The sequence below is a fragment of the Tamandua tetradactyla genome, chromosome 7 (genome assembly GCF_023851605.1).
Source record: "Tamandua tetradactyla isolate mTamTet1 chromosome 7, mTamTet1.pri, whole genome shotgun sequence".
In the NCBI taxonomy this organism is placed as follows: Eukaryota; Metazoa; Chordata; class Mammalia; order Pilosa; family Myrmecophagidae; genus Tamandua; species Tamandua tetradactyla.
The window spans coordinates 132,162,755-132,181,499 of record NC_135333.1 but is presented as its reverse complement, the minus strand read 5'-3'; the positions used below and the strand labels follow the sequence as shown (position 1 = coordinate 132,181,499).

The 18,745-nt window shown below is 36.0% G+C and overlaps 1 protein-coding gene across 3 annotated transcripts in view; it reads right to left on the bottom strand.

Moving 5' to 3' along the window:
• XPOT (exportin for tRNA) overlaps window positions 1–18,291 on the bottom strand; it is a 41,378-nt gene extending 23,087 nt beyond the window's left edge. For 2 of the 3 annotated variants that reach the window (XR_013155771.1, XM_077111289.1), the window contains exons 1-2: window positions 424–905; window positions 157–325 (exon numbers count right to left, since the gene is read on the bottom strand). Coding sequence is in view for 2 of the 3 variants with exons in the window: in XM_077111289.1 (XP_076967404.1) it covers window positions 157–325; window positions 424–575 (321 nt within the window). In the remaining variant the exon portion in view is untranslated. Of the gene's footprint in view, window positions 1–156; window positions 326–423; window positions 906–1,504; window positions 1,724–2,564; window positions 2,635–3,307; window positions 3,365–14,176; window positions 14,260–18,157 lie in introns of those variants that run through there. The other variant, XM_077111290.1, reaches the window with a different exon arrangement.
• Window positions 18,292–18,745: the final 454 nt, after the last annotated feature.

The following is an 18,745-nucleotide window of genomic DNA, read 5'->3' as shown; positions in this document are numbered from 1 at the left end:
CCAAGGTACATTTTGGGTGTAGTATTTTATTATTATAGTTCCCAGGAAAGTTTCCAACATTTAAAAGAAAAAGGAAAAGAGAAAAACCATATACTTAAGTTATTATCTCTATTTTTTCCAAAAAATTATCAAAATTTTAAACACAAATTTACTGACCTGCTCAATGCTGAAAAACCCAGCCGACTGCAATACTTGACACAAAGATTCTACTAGTTTCATTTTATCAACAGGATCCATGCCTTTATTCACAATTTCAAATAAACAGTCACATGCTTCTTCCCGTAGAACTTCTACTGACATATGACCTAGCAGCATATTTATAAACCTGGTAATGGGGGAAAATAAAACTGTTGTAACATTTTCAAATTCTTAAATTTTATTGTATTTTGCAGGTTCATATTAAAAAATTGTAAGTACACTTACCTATCATTGGCTATAAGGGATAAGTCTATCCAAGAGACATAAGCTCCAACTACTTCAAGGCACTGACATGTCACTTCTGAATTAGTATATTGATAATTCTGTAAGATTTGGTACCACGATTCCACCAGATTTGGAATGCACTGCTCCCTCATGGTATCTTTTATTAGGGTATTCCTACGAGCCTCCTAAAAGCAATCAAACAAACAAATATGAAAACAAAAAAACCACACCAGATACACAAAGCATGACAGCTGAATAGCTACGCACAATAATTTCTGTGCTACTAAATTTCCAGACTTGTTAACACATTCCCTGCCACCATTTCCTATTTATCAACTTTAAAATAATATCCTGTGATTCTCTGAATTTCCTTTTTCCGTTCTATTCATCAGTGCCAGATTTAATTTATTATACACAAAGTATAAATAAGTATTGTTTAGAAATCTTAGGCATCTGGTAAGTTATTTTTCAGCATTATGTAAACATGAGGCTTTAAGTAGAAAATGGGAGTAACTTAAATTTGCAATAATACTCTTTAAAATTATTATAAACTAAGGTGATGAGCTATGTGACTAAGTAAGACTATAAAAATGGCTAACATTGAAAATTCATAAGCAACAATTCCTGTCGTCTTCAGCTTCAGGGACTATATAGCAGTCTTAAATGCAGAATCTCTCTTTTTTTTTTACGTGGGCAGGCACCAGGAATCGAACCTGGGTCTCCGGCATGGCAGGCAAGAACTCTGCCTGCTGAGTCACTGTGGCCTGCCCATGCAGACATATTTAAAGAAATTCATAGGTGAAAACTAATTTGTATATTCCACTGGAGAAAATGCTTATCTAGTTTTTAAAAAAATCAATCAATCAATCAATCTATCTATCCATATAAAATAATCTCAAACTACATCTGAAAAAAAATCAAGTTTTAGTTCCTCTGTAAAACAAAATTTAAAATATTGGGTAAATTTATAATTATTCTTAAGAAAGTCTGTCTTCAAAAACAAGACTTCCTACTCTTTATATGCCCAGTATGTCCTACAAGATATACTTAAAATCTAAAAAAATAACGAGAAATTACTTGCCTCTGACGTATGTACCACATCACGATCCACCAACTCTGAATCAATAGCCATGAGGATTCGGAGGTACAGATCTACGCCTCTTGGATTTAGGTCCACTACTGAGAGAATGTCAAAAAAAAACTTGGGCCATTTAGTCAGATATTCTGTAACAAAGAGCAAGGCGAAGACTTGGGCTGCTTTATTTCGTATAAAAGTCTTCTCCGGTTGGGGATTCAGCATCTGATAAATACAGAAACAGTCCATGAAATTAAATGTAAATTGAAAAAGATTCAAACGATTGTGTTCCTACTAATTGTTAATAAGCAAAAACCCACTAAAATTCATCATAGTTCAGATTAGTTGTGCAATAAATATGCTTAAAAATTACCAAACCATTTAAGTGGACTGGCCAGATGCTAACAAAGATGATAATGGTTATTTCTGATTCTCACACCTTTACAGATGTTTCATGTGTAGAGCCAGCTCTTATGTAACCTAAGACATACAGGAGATGTTCTTGAAACCAACTCTCACTAAAATAAAGCATCTTATAGTTTCTTCTAAAGTGAAAAGAAAAATTTTATTATTTTTTTCTAGCTGCTTACTCTTTTTTTTTTTAAAGATTTTTATTGATAAAACAACATATAAACATTCCATACATGGAGCACAATCAATAGCTCACAATACCATCAACACAGTTGTGTACTCACCACCATGATAATGATAACTTTTTTGAACATTTATATCACTGCTTACTCTTTAAGGAAAATAAAAAATTCTAGCTATACAACAACTTTATATATTAAGATCCTCTAAAATTAAGCAAAAAGAACTTGCTGTGATTAAAGAACTCTAGTGGCTCCTTTAAAAAGGATTCCCCATGAAGAGGCTGTCTAGGAAGGTTTAATAACAGAAAAATCCAATAGGAAAGTCACTTGTGTCAAGTCGTTTAACCAGCACTTTTTAGAAAAGCTACAGAATCATAATACGATAAAATCTTAGAGATAAAGTTGCAAACTATTACAAAATTAAAATTAAAATATTTGGTTATTTGAGGTACTAAATGAAATTACTATTTTACCTGAGCTTGAAGCCAAGAAATGAGCGTCTCCCTAATTAGCTGTTGTTGAACAGTAGTCAGTTCTGAGTATCTGTTCAAAATAGATAAGAAAGATAATATATTTGGTGCCAGTGGTTTCGAAAAGTAACAGAAATATAAATTATATTTATATTTTGAAAGGGAAAATAAGCACTCAAATTATCTAAATTTCCCAAAATAAATTGATAATACCTCTCTTATCACTGCTTTAAAGAAAAGATGGCATGGGAGTGACAGGTAGGATATTAAGATAAATCTTAGTTTGATTTATGGTTCAGTTCATGGCGGGTAAACAATTTTTCAAACAGAAATATAGCCATGTTCTGAGAGTCACAGAATAAATCAACAGGTTAAACCAAGAGTTCTCTAAAGAAGCTGTTTGTTCTTTTGCTTAACAAAGCAGGGGTCCTGAACTCAAGCTGCCACTCAGCTCTGACATCATGTAGGAAATCCGCCTGGTACTGCTACATCTTCTGATTTTTCCAAAGAAGCTAGAAATATGAATTTTTCTGTGAAATATCAGGATTTTCATAGGGAAACTAATTACCAATTAACTCAATATTTTTGCAACAATTTAGGAAAAAACAAAACATCTATAAACTAGACGTGTCAATTACAGATTGTCAATTTGCAACCTATGACTTCCCCACAGAGGAAAAAATTAATTTAAAAATAATGGCCCCTCCTGACAAATCTTAGAGTCAGAACAGTGAGAAAAGTCTTACTTGTATTTAACTTGATGTTCTAGTACTTGAAAGCAGAAAAACTTTATGTGATCATCACTGGAAAAAAAAAAAAAAAAAAAAAAAAAGAAAATTGGATATGCCGAACATGAATTGGAAGAAAACAAATCAAAGGTAAAATATTAATGAATGCAGCTTTGAAAAGTTTCTCAGATCAGACCTTTAGCTTGCTACTTATCAATCTCAGTTTGTTAAATTCACAGCCACTTGTTTAAAATGCTAAGAGAAGGCCCACCCCAATCAAGACGGCAAAATGAGAAGCTTCACGATTGGTTCCTGCCACGGAAGGTTTGAACAAGGAAAAGAACCAGCAGAACCATGTGTGAGACCCAAGTTTAATTCCTGGCCTAGGTACCACCACCAACAAAAAAAGAACCAGCAGAAACATTTTTCTCAACGTTCCAGAAAACTATTAAACAATTGAAGTAACAAATGGAGAGCCAAATCAAGAAAAAGGCAACTTAAAAGCAGTAGTAATTCCTCACAGTGCCCTTTCCCACCCCTCAGCAGCTGGGTGCAGAGCTGGTCAGAGCTCCCATTGTGGATCCCTGGTCCCAGTTCTGAAGGGAGCAGAATATATTCATGTACATACTGGGAAAATGTATGGTCCAGTTTCTCTGGTGGCTGTTTGAGGGATTTAACTAGGATACTTTCAAACAGGTTTACATTTCCAAAACTTGCCCTGCATCTGGAAAGAAGTTCACAAGTATTCTACTACAGAATACTAGTTAAAAACAGTCAAATTGCAGCTGTCTGAGGCAAAGGATTGTTGGCTATAAAGACATACCATGCAAGGAAACAGGAAACATTCACACTGTATAAACTAGGGTCTTCTAGGTCATTTGTGAATGCCCAAGACAAGACTCATACTTAGAAAGTATCAGGGAGGCCCCATTGCTTTGGCCTTGAGCTATTCTCTAAACTCACTGTGTGGATAGACTCTGAAGGAGAACACTGGCACAGATCAGTCTGCAAAAACTAGGAGAGATGTTTTTTCCTCTCTCTCTCTTTTTTTTTTCCTGTTAGGCTTCTGGCATTAGGAAAAGCTCTGTCAAAACTCTGTCTTAAGCCACAAGCTTAAGAAATAACTGCCTAAGAGTCCAAATCCCAGGAATAACGTATTAAATATCAAAACGTCCAGGCTTCAACAAAAGACTACAGAACCTTCAAAGAAAGAGAAAGCAATGGCCCGGGCAATTGAGAAGATTACAGCATTAGAAACCATCATTGAGGAGGGCCAGACCTGGGGCACTCTAGACAAAGGCTTTTTCAAAAATGGGCCTCAATATGCTCAAAGACCCAAAGGAAAACATGGACAAAGAACTACAGGAAATCAGGAAAATGAAAGATTAACCCAAAGTGAGTGTCAATAGGAAATTAAAAACAGGTGCCAAAACGAGCTGATGACTACAGTAATAAATATGAAAATTTCCCTATAGGGATTATCAGCATATTGGAGCTGGCAAAAGAATCAATAAGATAACTGAAATCCTTCAGAGAAGAGAAAAGAAGAAAAGTGGACAGACTCTAAGGGACCTGTGGGACACCATCAAGAACACTAATATAGGCATTATGGGAATTCCAGAAGGAGAGAAATGAGAGAGAACATTTAAATAAATAATAGCTGAAAATTTAAACAAACTGATTAAAAGATATGAATTACATATACATCCAAGACATACATATACATCAACAAACTCCAAACAGGATAAATCCCAAAAGACCCCACAGCCAGACACTTATAATCTAACTGTTGAATGTCAAAGATAAAGAATACTGGCAACCGCAAGAGAAAAGCAACATATCATGCACAAAGGAGCCTCGAGATTATATGCCAAATTCTAATCAGAAACCATGGAGTCAAGAAGGCAGAAGGATGAAATATTTAAAGTGCTAAAAGCAAAACATGGCCCACCAAAAATTCTATATCCAGCAAACTGTTTGAAAAATGAGAGGAGGATTAAGACATTCCCAGATAAATGAAAGCTGAGGGAGTTTGTCACCACTAGACTGGCCCTAAAAGAAATGCTAAAGAAGAGTTCTGCAGGTTAAAAGGAAAGGACAACAAACAAGACTGAAGCCACATGAAGTAATAAAGATTTCTGGTGAGGGTAATGACATGGGTAAACATAAATGCCAGTAACTATGTTATTTTTGGTTTGTAATTCTACTTTTTACTTCCTATATGGTCTAAATGACAAGTGTAAAAATATATAATAAATCAGTGTTTTAGACTCATGCTGTATAAAGATTTAACTCATGCTGTATAAAGAATTAACTCATGACAAAAATTGCATAAAAGTGAGGGAAAGGAGTGGTATAGGAACATAATTTGTGCCTGCCATTAAAGTTGGTATCAAAGCAAATGAGACCATTATAAATTTAGGATGTTTAATTTAAGTAACTACAAAGAAAATATCAGAGAATATGCACACTAATAAAGACAGAAATTAAAGTATAAGTGCGGGGTGGGGAAGGGCCAGGGAAAGTTGATTCATAAGGGATGCTGCCTGAGGAGATGGGAAAGTTTTAGTAATGGAAGGCAGTGAGGATATCGCAACATTTTGAATGCGATTAATTCCACTAAATTATATGCTTAAGAGTGGCTGAGATGGGAAAGTTTGTTGTATATGTGTTTTCACATCAAAAAAAAAAAAAAGAAAAAGCAACTAAAGAGACAATGACAATTAAAGGCAATACAGGCAATACATGATCCTGGACAGGATCTAACAAGGGAGGAGAAAAGGCTCAAAAGGACATTGTTGGGACATATGAAGAAATGAGAATACACACTGTAAGCTTTACATTAATGTTAAATTTTGTGAACTTGATAACACTTAAGGTAGACATACATAAGTGAATATCCATGTCCTTAGAAAATGTACATGGAAGTATTAAGTGTTCAATGTAGGTGGCATGGTATGTACCACCGACATTCAAGAGTTCAGAAAGTGGATTGACAGAAACACAAATAAATGGATAGGAAGACAGAATGGTAAGTATGGCAAAATGTTAAAATTGGTAGATCTGAGTGTCTTGGGGATGGGGTGTGTTGGAGTTCTCTATATGAGTTTGCATCATTTTTCTGTATTATTATCCTGTAGGTTTGAAAGTATTTCAAGATAAAGCTGTTTTTGAAAAAAACTAAGAGAACTCTAAGCATATACAATACCTAATATTTACAACAAATCTGGCAAGCAAAATAATCCCCCCCAAAATTAGGATTTAAATATAGTACCTTGTCCACAGAAGGCATTCCTTCTAAATACATAAATATGTTAAAATTTCTACATTTTACAGAAGAAAGGCTAGGTGTAAAATAACGAAAGGTAGGAACAGTTAAATCAGAGATGGCTATCCAAGTCCTACTTAGATTCAACTCTAATCATCTAGGGCAGAGCCACTCATGCTGGCAGCTCAGCCTCAAAACTCAGATTTTCTATTAAAAAAATAAACTACAGGAAGCCTTTAATTAAAAGCCAGTTCTTATTTATTCTAAGAGATAGAGAAAATGCTCTTTAAACCAACTTTCACTAATATGAAGCACCCGGTTTCCGCCATAAAACATAGTGACTGATAACCTCATAGCACACTGAGATTTCTGGCTAGGAGGCCATCACTAACACTCATGAACTTTTCCCACCAACGAGTTGTTTGTTTACCAATAGTCAGTTCTATCTTCCCCAAACATTATGCCAGATACATTTCTTTTGTAAGAGAGTAAGATAATTAATTATTATATAATCTAATAAAATGAGTAAGAGAACTCCTATTTCTGAAAAATTAAGTTGAATGCTTTGGAAAGATTTTCTATAGAGAGTCAAAGGTGCTGAGGAAGATGGGGACTTGCATACATTGGGTATGGGCTAGATAACCAGAAGATTCAGAAAGGTTGGGGCAAACAACTAAAATGTCTAGGAATCTGTACTCACTGATGCTCACTCTACTACAGAGAACCAAAATGGAAATTATAGAGGATGGACTATGGGTGTGATCAACAGAAGAATGCTGAAGTGAAAACTAGTAGGCATAGGAGAAGGGGCCAAGATGGCGGCTTAGTAAGGTGTGCGCGTCTTAGTTCCTCCTCCAGAACAACTACTAAATAACCAGAAACAGTGCAGAACAGCTCCCGGGGTCACGGCAGGGACCGGACACACACAGTGTATCCCAGTCTGGATTGGCTGGTCCGGCAGCGAGAATCCGCTGTGGTGAGCTCCCTGAGCGGCGCGCGCTTCCCTGGGCTGCAGTGGCTGGCGGCCGGCGCCCCTCCCTCCCTCCTTGCCGGACGGGCTGGGAGTCTCGGAGAGGCGAGTTTCCCAAGCCGCGGCGGCCGGCGGCTGACACCCCTCCCTCGCGGGTGGCTTCCCAGATCGGCTACGAGTCTCGGATCAGCGAGTTTCCCAGGCCGCAGCGGCCGGTGACCGGCGCCCCTCCCCCACAGGTGGCTTCCTGGTCCGGCGGCGGGTCTCAGATCGCGAGTTTCCCAAGCCATGGCCAGCGACCGGCACCCCTCCCCAACAGGTGGCTACCCAGAGGGAGAGGAAAGAGTCTCCAAACAGTAGCGGGGACTGAGCCCAACCAAGCACCAATAGTGGTGTTAATGGACAAATTCTGACTACTAGAAGTAGGCCCCCAGCTCAGGCAAAACTGATCAAGGTGGAAGTCGCCTATTGGGCTAACTGAAAAAGAGGAAAGGGGGTGAAACAGAGCCTTCTGCAGCTGTTTCTACAGAGGCTCGGCTGCCTCTGGGCTCAGCGCCGGGATTACACAAGGTGCAACTGCCCCAAACACAGAAACAGGCTGCTTTCAGGGCTCTCTACCACATGAACCTTCCCCACGGGAGGGGTGAAACGCAACTCAGGTGGAGTCCCTCCCTCAGGGAATTCAGATCCCACGACTTCGCAATTTGAAGCCATTAAAACCAGCCTACAAGCTTTCCTCTATCTCCACCACCCACAGAGCAGGGAGAGCCTTTCAAAGTTAAAGGAGCCACAACATCTTTTGCTGGTGGGACCCACAGACAGACAAGCGCCACATACTGAGCAGGATAAGAAATACAGAGCCCAGAGACTTCACAGGAAAGTCTTTCAACCTGCTGGGTCTCACACTCAGGGAAATCTGATTAAATGTCCCGACACCAGCAAAAAATAACAAATCACATCAGGAAAATTGAAGACATGGCCCAGTCAAAGGAACAAACCAATAGTTCAAATGCGATACAGGAGCTGAGATAACTAATTCTGAATATACGAGCAGAAATGGAAAACCTCTTCAAAAACCAAATCAATAAACTGAGGGAGGACATGAAGAAGGAATGGGATGAACAAAAAGAAGAAATGGAAAGTCTGAAAAAACAAATCACAGAACTTATGGGAATGAAAGATACAGTAGAAGAGATGAAAAAAACAATGGAAACCTACACTGGTAGATTTCAAGAGACAGAGGCTAGAATTAGTGAACTGGAGGATGGAACAACTGAAATCCAAAAAGAAACAGAAACTATGGGGAAAAGAATGGAAAAATTTGAACAGGGGATCAGGGAACTGAATGATAATATGAAGCGCGCAAATATACATGTTGTGGGAGTCCCAGAAGGAGAAGAGAAGGGAAAAGGAGGAGAAAAACTAATGGAAGAAATTATCACTGAAAATTTCCCAACTCTTATGAAAGACCTAAATTTACAGATCCAAGAAGTGCAGTGCACTACAAAGAGAATAGATTCAAATAGGCGTTCTCCAAGACACTTACTAGTTAGAATGTCAGACGTCAAAGAGAAAGAGAGGATCTTGAAAGCAGCAAGAGAAAAACAATCCATCACATACAAGGGAAACCCAATAAGACTATGTGTAGATTTCTCAGCAGAAACCATGGAAGCTAGAAGACAGTGGGATGATATATTTAAATTACTAAAAGAGAAAAACTGCCAACCAAGACTTCCATATTCAGCAAAATTGTCCTTCAAAAATGAGGGAGAAATTAAAACATTTTCAGACAAAAAGTCACTGAGAGAATTTGTGACCAAGAGACCAGCTCTGCAAGAAATACTAAAGGGAGCACTAGAGTCAAATACAAAAAGACAGAAGAGAGAGGTATGAAGAAGAGTGTAGAAAGAAGGAAAATCAGATATGATATATATAATACAAAAGGCAAAATGGTAGAGGAAAGTATTACCCAAACAGCAATAACACTAAATATTAATGGACTGAATTCCCCAATCAAAAAACACAGACTGGCAGAATGGATTAAAAAACAGGATCCTTCTATATGCTGTCTACAGGAAACACATCTTGGACCCAAAGATAAACATAGGTTGAAAGTGAAAGGTTGGGAAAAGATATTTCATGCAAATAACAACCAGAAAAGAGCAGGAGTGGCTATACTAATATCCAACAAATTAGACTTCAAATGTAAAACAGTTAAAAGAGACAAAGAAGGATGCTATCTACTAATAAAAGGAACAATTAAACAAGAAGACATAACAATCATAAATATTTACGCACCAAATCAGAATGCCCCAAAATACGTGAGGAATACACTGCAATTACTGAAAAGGGAAAGAGACACATCTACCATAATAGTTGGAGACTTCAATTCCCCACTCTCATCAATGGACAGAACATCTAGACAGAGGATCAATAAAGAAACAGAGAATTTGAATATTACAATAAATGAGCTAGACTTAACAGACATTTATAGGACATTACACCCCACAACAGCAGGATACACCTTTTTCTCAAGTGCTCATGGATCATTCTCAAAGATAGACCATATGCTGGGTCACAAAGCAAGTCTCAACAAATTTTAAAAGATTGAAATCATATACAACACTTTCTCGGATCATAAAGGAATGAAGTTGGAAATCAATAATAGGCAGGGTGTCAGAAAATTCACAAATACGTGGAGGCTCAACAACACACTCTTAAACAATGAGTGGGTCAAGGAAGAAATTACAAGAGGAATTAGTAAATATCTCGAGGTGAATGAAAATGAAAACACAACATATCAAAACCTATGGGACACAGCAAAGGCAGTGCTAAGAGGGAAATTTATTGCCCTAAATGCCGATATCAGAGAAGAAAGGGCAAAAATTCAGGAATTAATTGTCCACTTGGAAGAACTGGAGAAAGAACAGCAAACAAACCCAAAGCAAGTAAAAGGAAAGAAATAACAAAGATTAGAGCAGAAATTAATGAAATTGAGAACATGAAAACAATAGAGAAAATCAATAAGACCAGAAGTTGGTTCTATGAGAAAATCAACAAGATTGATGGGCCCTAAGCAAGATTGACAAAAAGAGGAAGAGAGAGGACGCAAATAAATAAGATCAGAAATGGAAGAGGAAACATAACCACTGACCTCACAGAAATAAAGGAGGTAATAACAGGATACTATGAACAACTTTACACTAACAAATACAACAATGTAGATGAAATGGACAAGTTCCTAGAAAGGCAGGAGCAACCAACTTTGACTCAAGAAGAAATAGATGACCTCAACAAACCAATCACAAGTAAAGAAATTGAATCCGTCATTCAAAAGCTTCCCAAAAAGAAAAGTCCAGGACCAGACGGCTTCACATGTGAATTCTACCAAACATTCCAGAAAGAATTAGTACCAACCCTGCTCAAACGCTTCAAAAAAACTGAAGTGGAGGGAAAGCTACCTAATTCATTCTATGAAGCCAACATCACCCTCATACCAAAACCAGGCAAAGATATTACAAAAAAAGAAAACTACAGACCAATCTCTCTAATGAATATAGATGCAAAAATCCTCAACAAAATTCTAGCAAATCGAATCCAGCAACACATTAAAAGAATTATACATCATGACCAAGTAGGATTCATCCCAGGTATGCAAGGATGGTTCAACATAAGAAAATCAATTAATGTAATACACCATATCAACAAATTAAAGCAGAAAAATCACATGATCATCTCAATTGATGCAGAGAAGGCATTTGACAAGATTCAACATCCTTTCCTGTTGAAAACACATCAAAGGATAGGAATACAAGGGATCCTCCTTAAAATGATAGAGGGAATATACGAAAAACCCACAGCTAATATCATCCTCAATGGGGAAAAATTGAAAATCTTCCCCCTAAGATCAGGAACAAGACAAGGATGTCCATTATCACCACTATTATTCAACATCGTGTTGGAGGTTCTAGCCAGAGCAATTAGACAACAAAAAGAAATACAAGGCATCAAAATTGGAAAGGAAGAAGTAAAACTATCACTGTTTGCAGACGATATGAACTGTACGTCGAAAACCCGGAAAAATCCACAACAAAACTACTAGAGCTAATAAATGAATACAGCAAAGTAGCAGGTTACAAGATCAACATTCAAAAATCTGTAGTGTTTCTGTACACTAGCAATGAACAATCTGAGGGGGAAATCAAGAAACGAATTCCATTTACAATTGCAACTAAAAGAATAAAATACCTAGGAATAAATTTAACTAAAGAGACAAAAGACCTATACAAAGAAAACTACAAAAAACTGTTAAAAGAAATCACAGAAGACCTAAAGAGATGGAAGGGCATACCGTGTTCATGGATTGGAAGACTAAATATAGTTAAGATGTCAATCCTACCTAAACTCATCTACAGATTCAACGCAATACCAATCAAAATCCCAACAACTTATTTTTCAGAAATAGAAAAACCAATAAGCAAATTTATCTGGTAGGGCAGGGTGCCCCGAATTGCTAAAAGTATCTTGAGGAAAATAAAACGAAGCTGGAGGTCTCACGCTGTCTGACTTTAAGGCATATTACGAAGCCACAGTGGTCAAAACAGCATGGTATTGGCATAAAGATAGATATATCGACCAATGGAATCGAATAGAGTGCTCAGATATAGACCCTCTCATCTATGGACATTTGATCTTTGATAAGGCAGTCAAGCCAACTCACCTGGGACAGAACAGTCTCTTCAATAAATGGTGCCTAGAGAACTGGATATCCATATGCAAAAGAATGAAAGAGGACCCGTATCTCACACCCTATACAAAAGTTAACTCAAAATGGATCAAAGATCTAAACATTAGGTCTAAGACCATAAAACAGTTAGAGGAAATATTGGGAGATACCTTATGAATCTTACAATTGGAGGTGGTTTTATGGACCTTACACCTAAAGCAAGAGCACTGAAGAAAGAAAGAAATAAATGGGAGCTCCTCAAAATTAAACACTTTTGTGTATCAGAGAACTTCATCAAGAAAGTAGAAAGACAGCCTACACAATGGGAGACAATATTTGGAAACGACACATCAGATAAAGGTCTAGTATCCAGAATTTATAAAGAGATTGTTCAACTCAACAACAAAAAGACAGCCAATCCAATTACAAAATGGGAAAAAGACTTGAACAGACACCTCTCAGAAGAGGAAATACAAATGGCCAAAAGGCACATGAAGAGATGCTCAATGTCCCTGGACATTAGAGAAATGCAAATCAAAACCACAATGAGATATCATCTCACACCCACCAGAATGGTCATTATCAACAAAACAGAAAATGAGAAGTGCTGGAGAGGATGTGGAGAAAGAGGCATACTTATCCACTGTTGGTGGGAATGTCAAATGGTACAACCACTGTGGAAGGCAGTTTGGCAGTTCCTCAAAAAGCTGAATATAGAATTGCCATACGACCCAGCAATACCATTGCTAGGTATCTACTCAGAGGACTTAAGGGCAAAGACACAAACGGACATTTGCACACCAATGTTTATAGCAGCGTTATTTACAATTGCAAAGAGATGGAAACAGCCAAAATGTCCATCAACAGAAGAGTGGCTAAACAAACTGTGGTATATACATATGATGGAATATTATGCAGCTTTAAGACTGAATAAACTTATGAAGCATGTAATAACATGGACAGACCTAGAGAACATTACGCTGAGTGAGACTAGCCAAAAACTAAAGGACAGATACTGTATGGTCCCACTGATGTGAACCAACATCAGAGAATAAACTTGGAATATGTCATTGGTAACAGAAACCATCAGGAGATAGAAATAGGGTAAGATAATGGGTAATTGGAGCTGAAGGGATACAGACTGTGCAACAAGATTGGATATAAAAACTCAGAAATGGACAACACAATACTATCTAATTGTAATGTAATTATGTTAAAACACCGAATGAAGCTGCATCTGAGGTATAGTTTTTTTATTATTATTTTTTATTTTTTTTAATTTTTTCTATTATCGTTTTATTTCTTTTTCTGTTGTCTTTCTATTTCTTTTTCTAAATCGATGCAAATGTACTAAGAAATGATGAATATGCATCGATGTGATGATATTAAGAATTACTGATTGTATATGTGGAATGGAATGATTTCTAAATGTTGTTAGTTAATTTTTTTTAATTAATAAAAAAAAGAAGAAAAAAACCTAGTAGGCATAAATGCAAAGAAAAAACCTTAGTTCAATTTGAAAACATGGATAATTTAATATTTATATGCTTTAGGTTAAAAAAATTGAGATATCATTTATGATTTTATCTTCTTCACCAAATTTTTAGACAATTATCAGTCCCAATAATAAGAAGAAAGTTTTTATTGTACTATAGCCCATTTGGGATCTGCTATCAGCTTTACAATATAAAGCAAAGGATAGTTTTACTGAAAAGTCAATTCTGGAATGGCCATATTACTGGTATATTATTTTTTTCCATTTCTACACTGAATGACTATGCATTAATGCTTTTTCAAAAAGCAAAAGTTCATAAAAAGTCTTTATGAAAACATGTATTTCAAATACAGCTACATTTAACAGTCCTACTAAGTTCAAAGAAATTTAAATTCTTCTAAGAGTCAAGCAGATTAAGTTTTAATTACCTATATGTTCTCTGGGCTAGAGCTTCTGCACACACCTGCCAGGCATCTGGGGAGATCTTTAACTGTTCAAAGTAGGCCAGGGCCTTTAAGATGGAAAAACAGAAAACTGCATTAGGAACAGTTCATCTCAATTTCCTGCTAATACTACACAAAATATTCTGAGGGTAGCAAAAGTTCAACAAATTGGCAAAACTAACTGAAAAATAGTTAAAACATTGAATTTACGTTTCTGAATATGTTCTGAATGAATACTCTGAATGAAGAGTGATCATTCCTAAGAAAAAAGGTCGAATAAAAAATAAACTCCATTACTTATATACTCTAATCTCTTTTCTTTAATAGCAAAGGAGATAACACAAAAATGTCCTGCAGACCCCACTGGGTTATTATAAGGATGGAGAGAGAAAACATACGAGTGCTTTCTCAACTGTTATACTACTATGGGGTATATGCAATTATAAGTAAAGCATATAAAATGTATTTTTCCTGTTAAACACAAAATAAACCATTAAAGATATTTACAAAAAATACAACATACTGTGTATGATTCGATCTACTGTTACAAAGAGGAGTATTTCAATTCTTCAATGTAATCATATTACTTCCCCCCAAAACTGACATTAAAATTGAGTACACCGACACCAGAGACCCGGGTTTGATTCCTGGTATGTGGCCACGCAAAAAAAAAAAACTGAATACACAGGTGGTTCAGAATGGTAGAATGCTCGCCTTCTATGTGGGAGACCAAGGTTCGATTCTCAGAGCGTGCACCCTCCCACCACCAAAAAAAGAACACAACTACATGATATGAAATTTGGGCAAGCACCAAATCACTGAAAAGGTCAAAGTTTTAGGAAATGTGTCTCTCATCCTTCTGTTCATGAATTCAAGGCTTTGTAATCAGAAGAAAGTCTATGTGCCAACAAAGAGCGTATTCTGGATTAATCCCGCACTGAGTCCATGTACCCTCTACCAAACAGTTGGGAAAATGAGAGTTACTTTTTCCAGTCTTTTCTGTTGGCATGTTGTACCGGGCATCAAGCACAGATGGAGGTTTCACAAGACAATGGACAAATAGCAAAGTAACCTCAATAACTTATGAAAATTGTCTCAATCAAGAAAATTACACATAAACTAGAAGCACTGCTAGATGATTTTAAAGCACATATGTACTGATACAACCTTGAAATGTACTAAAAGGAACCTTAAGCAAAAGAGGAGGTTAATTTCAAATAGATCAATTTTTTTTTTGAACCACAGGTTGTGTGCCATTAGCAACGCAATCAATTTAGTGGGTCCTGATCAGCATTTAAATCAAACTAGAAAAAATACCAAGAATACACTGTACTTAGCAAGAATTTTAGTGTGTATGTATATATACATATATGTATACAGATAGTTATATACTAAATGGGTCAAGAAGTTATTTTTTCCTTTCAGTTTCGAGGCAAAAAAAATAAAGCACAAAAGCCACCATTAATAGGTGATGGTTTCCTGTATTATGCAACTGTATGAATGAGGGAATATGTTTTCATACATTTATCAATTGCCAGGTAAATAAATATAATTAGATTGAAAGCACCAAATATGAATTTAAATAAAGGCTATCTTTAGAAATGTAATATAGGAATCAGGCAGCTGTAAATAATTGAACAGTTGTTTCCTAAGGCCGTGCCATGAAATTCCAGGGTTTCCTTTAGTAATACCCTGGGCCAAGGCAGGGGATAATCATGTATGTTGTGTAAAAAAAAGGAGGGGATTCAGCTGCTGGAATAGTAAAAACCACTGAAACAATTTTTTGAAAATAGGTTTTAAGGCAAACACAAGTTTCCTATGTTAAAAAAATAATAAAGGAAAATAACCTAAAAGTTTTAAACCAAAGACCTTATACTCTGGAGACATGCATTACTAGAATCTTTTTTTTTTTTAATTCTACAGCAATGGTGAACAAGTCATAGCTTTTGTCACCCAGTTCTTCTACCTTATTCCCTTTCTTGAGCTTTATTGTCTTTAAGTGACTGTCCATGCAGGAAACAAAGAACTATATAGACACAACTGGGAAACTGTGTTCTGCAATAGTCATTTCTTACCACCACACTGAAGTAAGTTCCTACTATTGAACACTATCCTAAGGACTACTAGAATTCGCTTTTCCTTAAGATCCCTTCTTTTTCATCTTAATTAATTCTGCTATTCAGGTCGGTTTAATGGGATATCAAATTAATGTTGGACCTGGATACTTAACACATACCTGCGACTGAAAGAACCCATTTTTATTGATGAAAAGCATTAATTCTGTATTAAAACAACTAACAATGTATTGGACTTTTCTGAAAAATAATCTGCCATCTGCTGGGATTTAATACAAAACAAAAGATTTCAAAAAAGGAACATAAAAAATTAGAGGCAAGGCCCTCTAATACCTCAACAAATAGTCAAAGGCTTTTCGTTGTTATAAGCATGCAAAGCCAAGCTAGAGTAAAGACAAATAAAGGTCTACGATATTTCCACTATGTGAGAAAGGAGTTTAAGGTAGGTAATTTAATCCACAAAAAGTATTTGTCTACTTATAGAAGACATGGACTTTTTTTTTTAATCATTTATTAAATTCTGATGCCAAAGCAGCAATTTTTTTTTTTTAATGCAGTATGGCTGGGTTCCAGTTCATTCTTTTTCCATGTGAGTATTCCCTTATTGCAGCACCATTTGTTGAATTTTTGTTTGTTTGCTTGTTTTTGTGAGATGTATGGGCCAGGAATAGAATATGTTTTTTTAACATAGGAAACTTGTCTTTGCCTTAAAACCTATTTTCAAAAAATTGTTTCAGTGGTTTTTACTATTCCAGCAGCTGAATCCCCTCCTTTTTTTTACACAACATACATGATGATCCCCTGCCTTGGCCCAGGGTATTACTAAAGGAATCTTTTTTTTTTTAATTCTACAGCAATTAAATTAAATCTTTTGTGAGATGTATGGGCCAGGTCTCCCACATGGCAGGCAAGAATTCTACCACTGAACTACCCTCGCACCCCTCAACATGGACTTTTAACATTTTTGGATATCCTCACTTGCACTGGCAAGTAGATATTTAAATCTCAAGTCCTGTTATTTTCCTGTTTCTGTAGGGGTAGCTATTTAACAGCAGAGTCATCATGTTCTTGGTACTATGTCAGACTACTTGCAATTTCTGTTTAAAAGCAGAATCTGATGTGAATTGGTGAAATTGTTAACCTCGTTTAGCTCATCTATAAAAAAATATCTTTTGCTATAAAAAGTAGAAAGAGGAAATGTCTCTTTCCTTCCACTTGCCCTATACTTCTAAACGCCCACGTCTTTAAAAAATTAATTACAGGTCTGTCTTTAGACGCTCCTTTTATCATTCAATAGGCCTGTCTTTAGACACTCCTTTTATCATCCAGCTATAGTCACAACTGCAATCATGGGCTACATTGTTTTAACTGTTTACATTTACCCAAATATTCCAGTACCTCATAATACCATTATCCTTGGATTCCTTCTCATGTCATCATTTTATATAACTTATAACATAGGATATGATAACTGCTTATTTCCATATCTGTCTGGACTAAATATAAAGGATGTTAAAAATAACAGAGGAGTTAAACAACTTTTTTAGACCAAGTCAAGCAATGGGAAAATAAAATACACATGTCTAATTCTATTGAGAGGTCCCTTGAATGATCCTTTGCCTTACAATTTTTAAATAATTAGAAATAATGACTGATTTGGTATCAAGTCCTGCATTGAATTAAGTAAGATTTTAGTGTTCTATTCAGCCTTTTAAACAATCTCTATACTTACTGTTTGTCTTCAGAATACATTCAAATACTTCAAATATCTTTGTCTATTCATTTCTATCCAGATGAGCCCTTTATCATTGTAAGTATTTTCTATTCAAGTCTTTTAATGCAAATCTGCTGTTAACATATTTTAAAAAATAATTAAGCAGACTTAACTTACCCTTTGTCTAAAGTCTGAATCAGCATTGGGATTTAGCCCTAAAAGAGCCTGTTCATCCATCCCTGCTGCTATACTTGGAGTTTTCTGATTACAATAGGCGTGCCCACTGATCCCACAGAAGAACCCACAAACATCTGCAAATAAAAAACAAGGTTGAAACAGTATTTGATAAACATAACAAATGATTATCTAGAATATCATAATATGTGGATAAAGTCAGGCAAAGAAGTTTAAGCGTATTTAAAAGTATCCAATTACAATTAAAATAGTTAAATTCTGAGAGAATTCAAAGTCTGGAACGAATGGGCCTAGATCACCACTCCACTAATATGTAATTTCTGAAAATCTAAAGTATGCCATTAAGCTACCTGAGTTTCTTATTCTTCGAAGTCTTCAATCAAGTACACAGAAAATAATTCTTTTCTACTTTGAACAGTAGAAGCATCTAATATACACAATGTTACTTGCTAACTCTAGTACTTAAAGGTGCAATTGTGCAACTGTGTTAAAAATATGACAAATCCAGAGTATCTCATTAATTTAAATAGGGCTACTTCTACATGTTAATATTGCAAGCTTTTCTTTCTT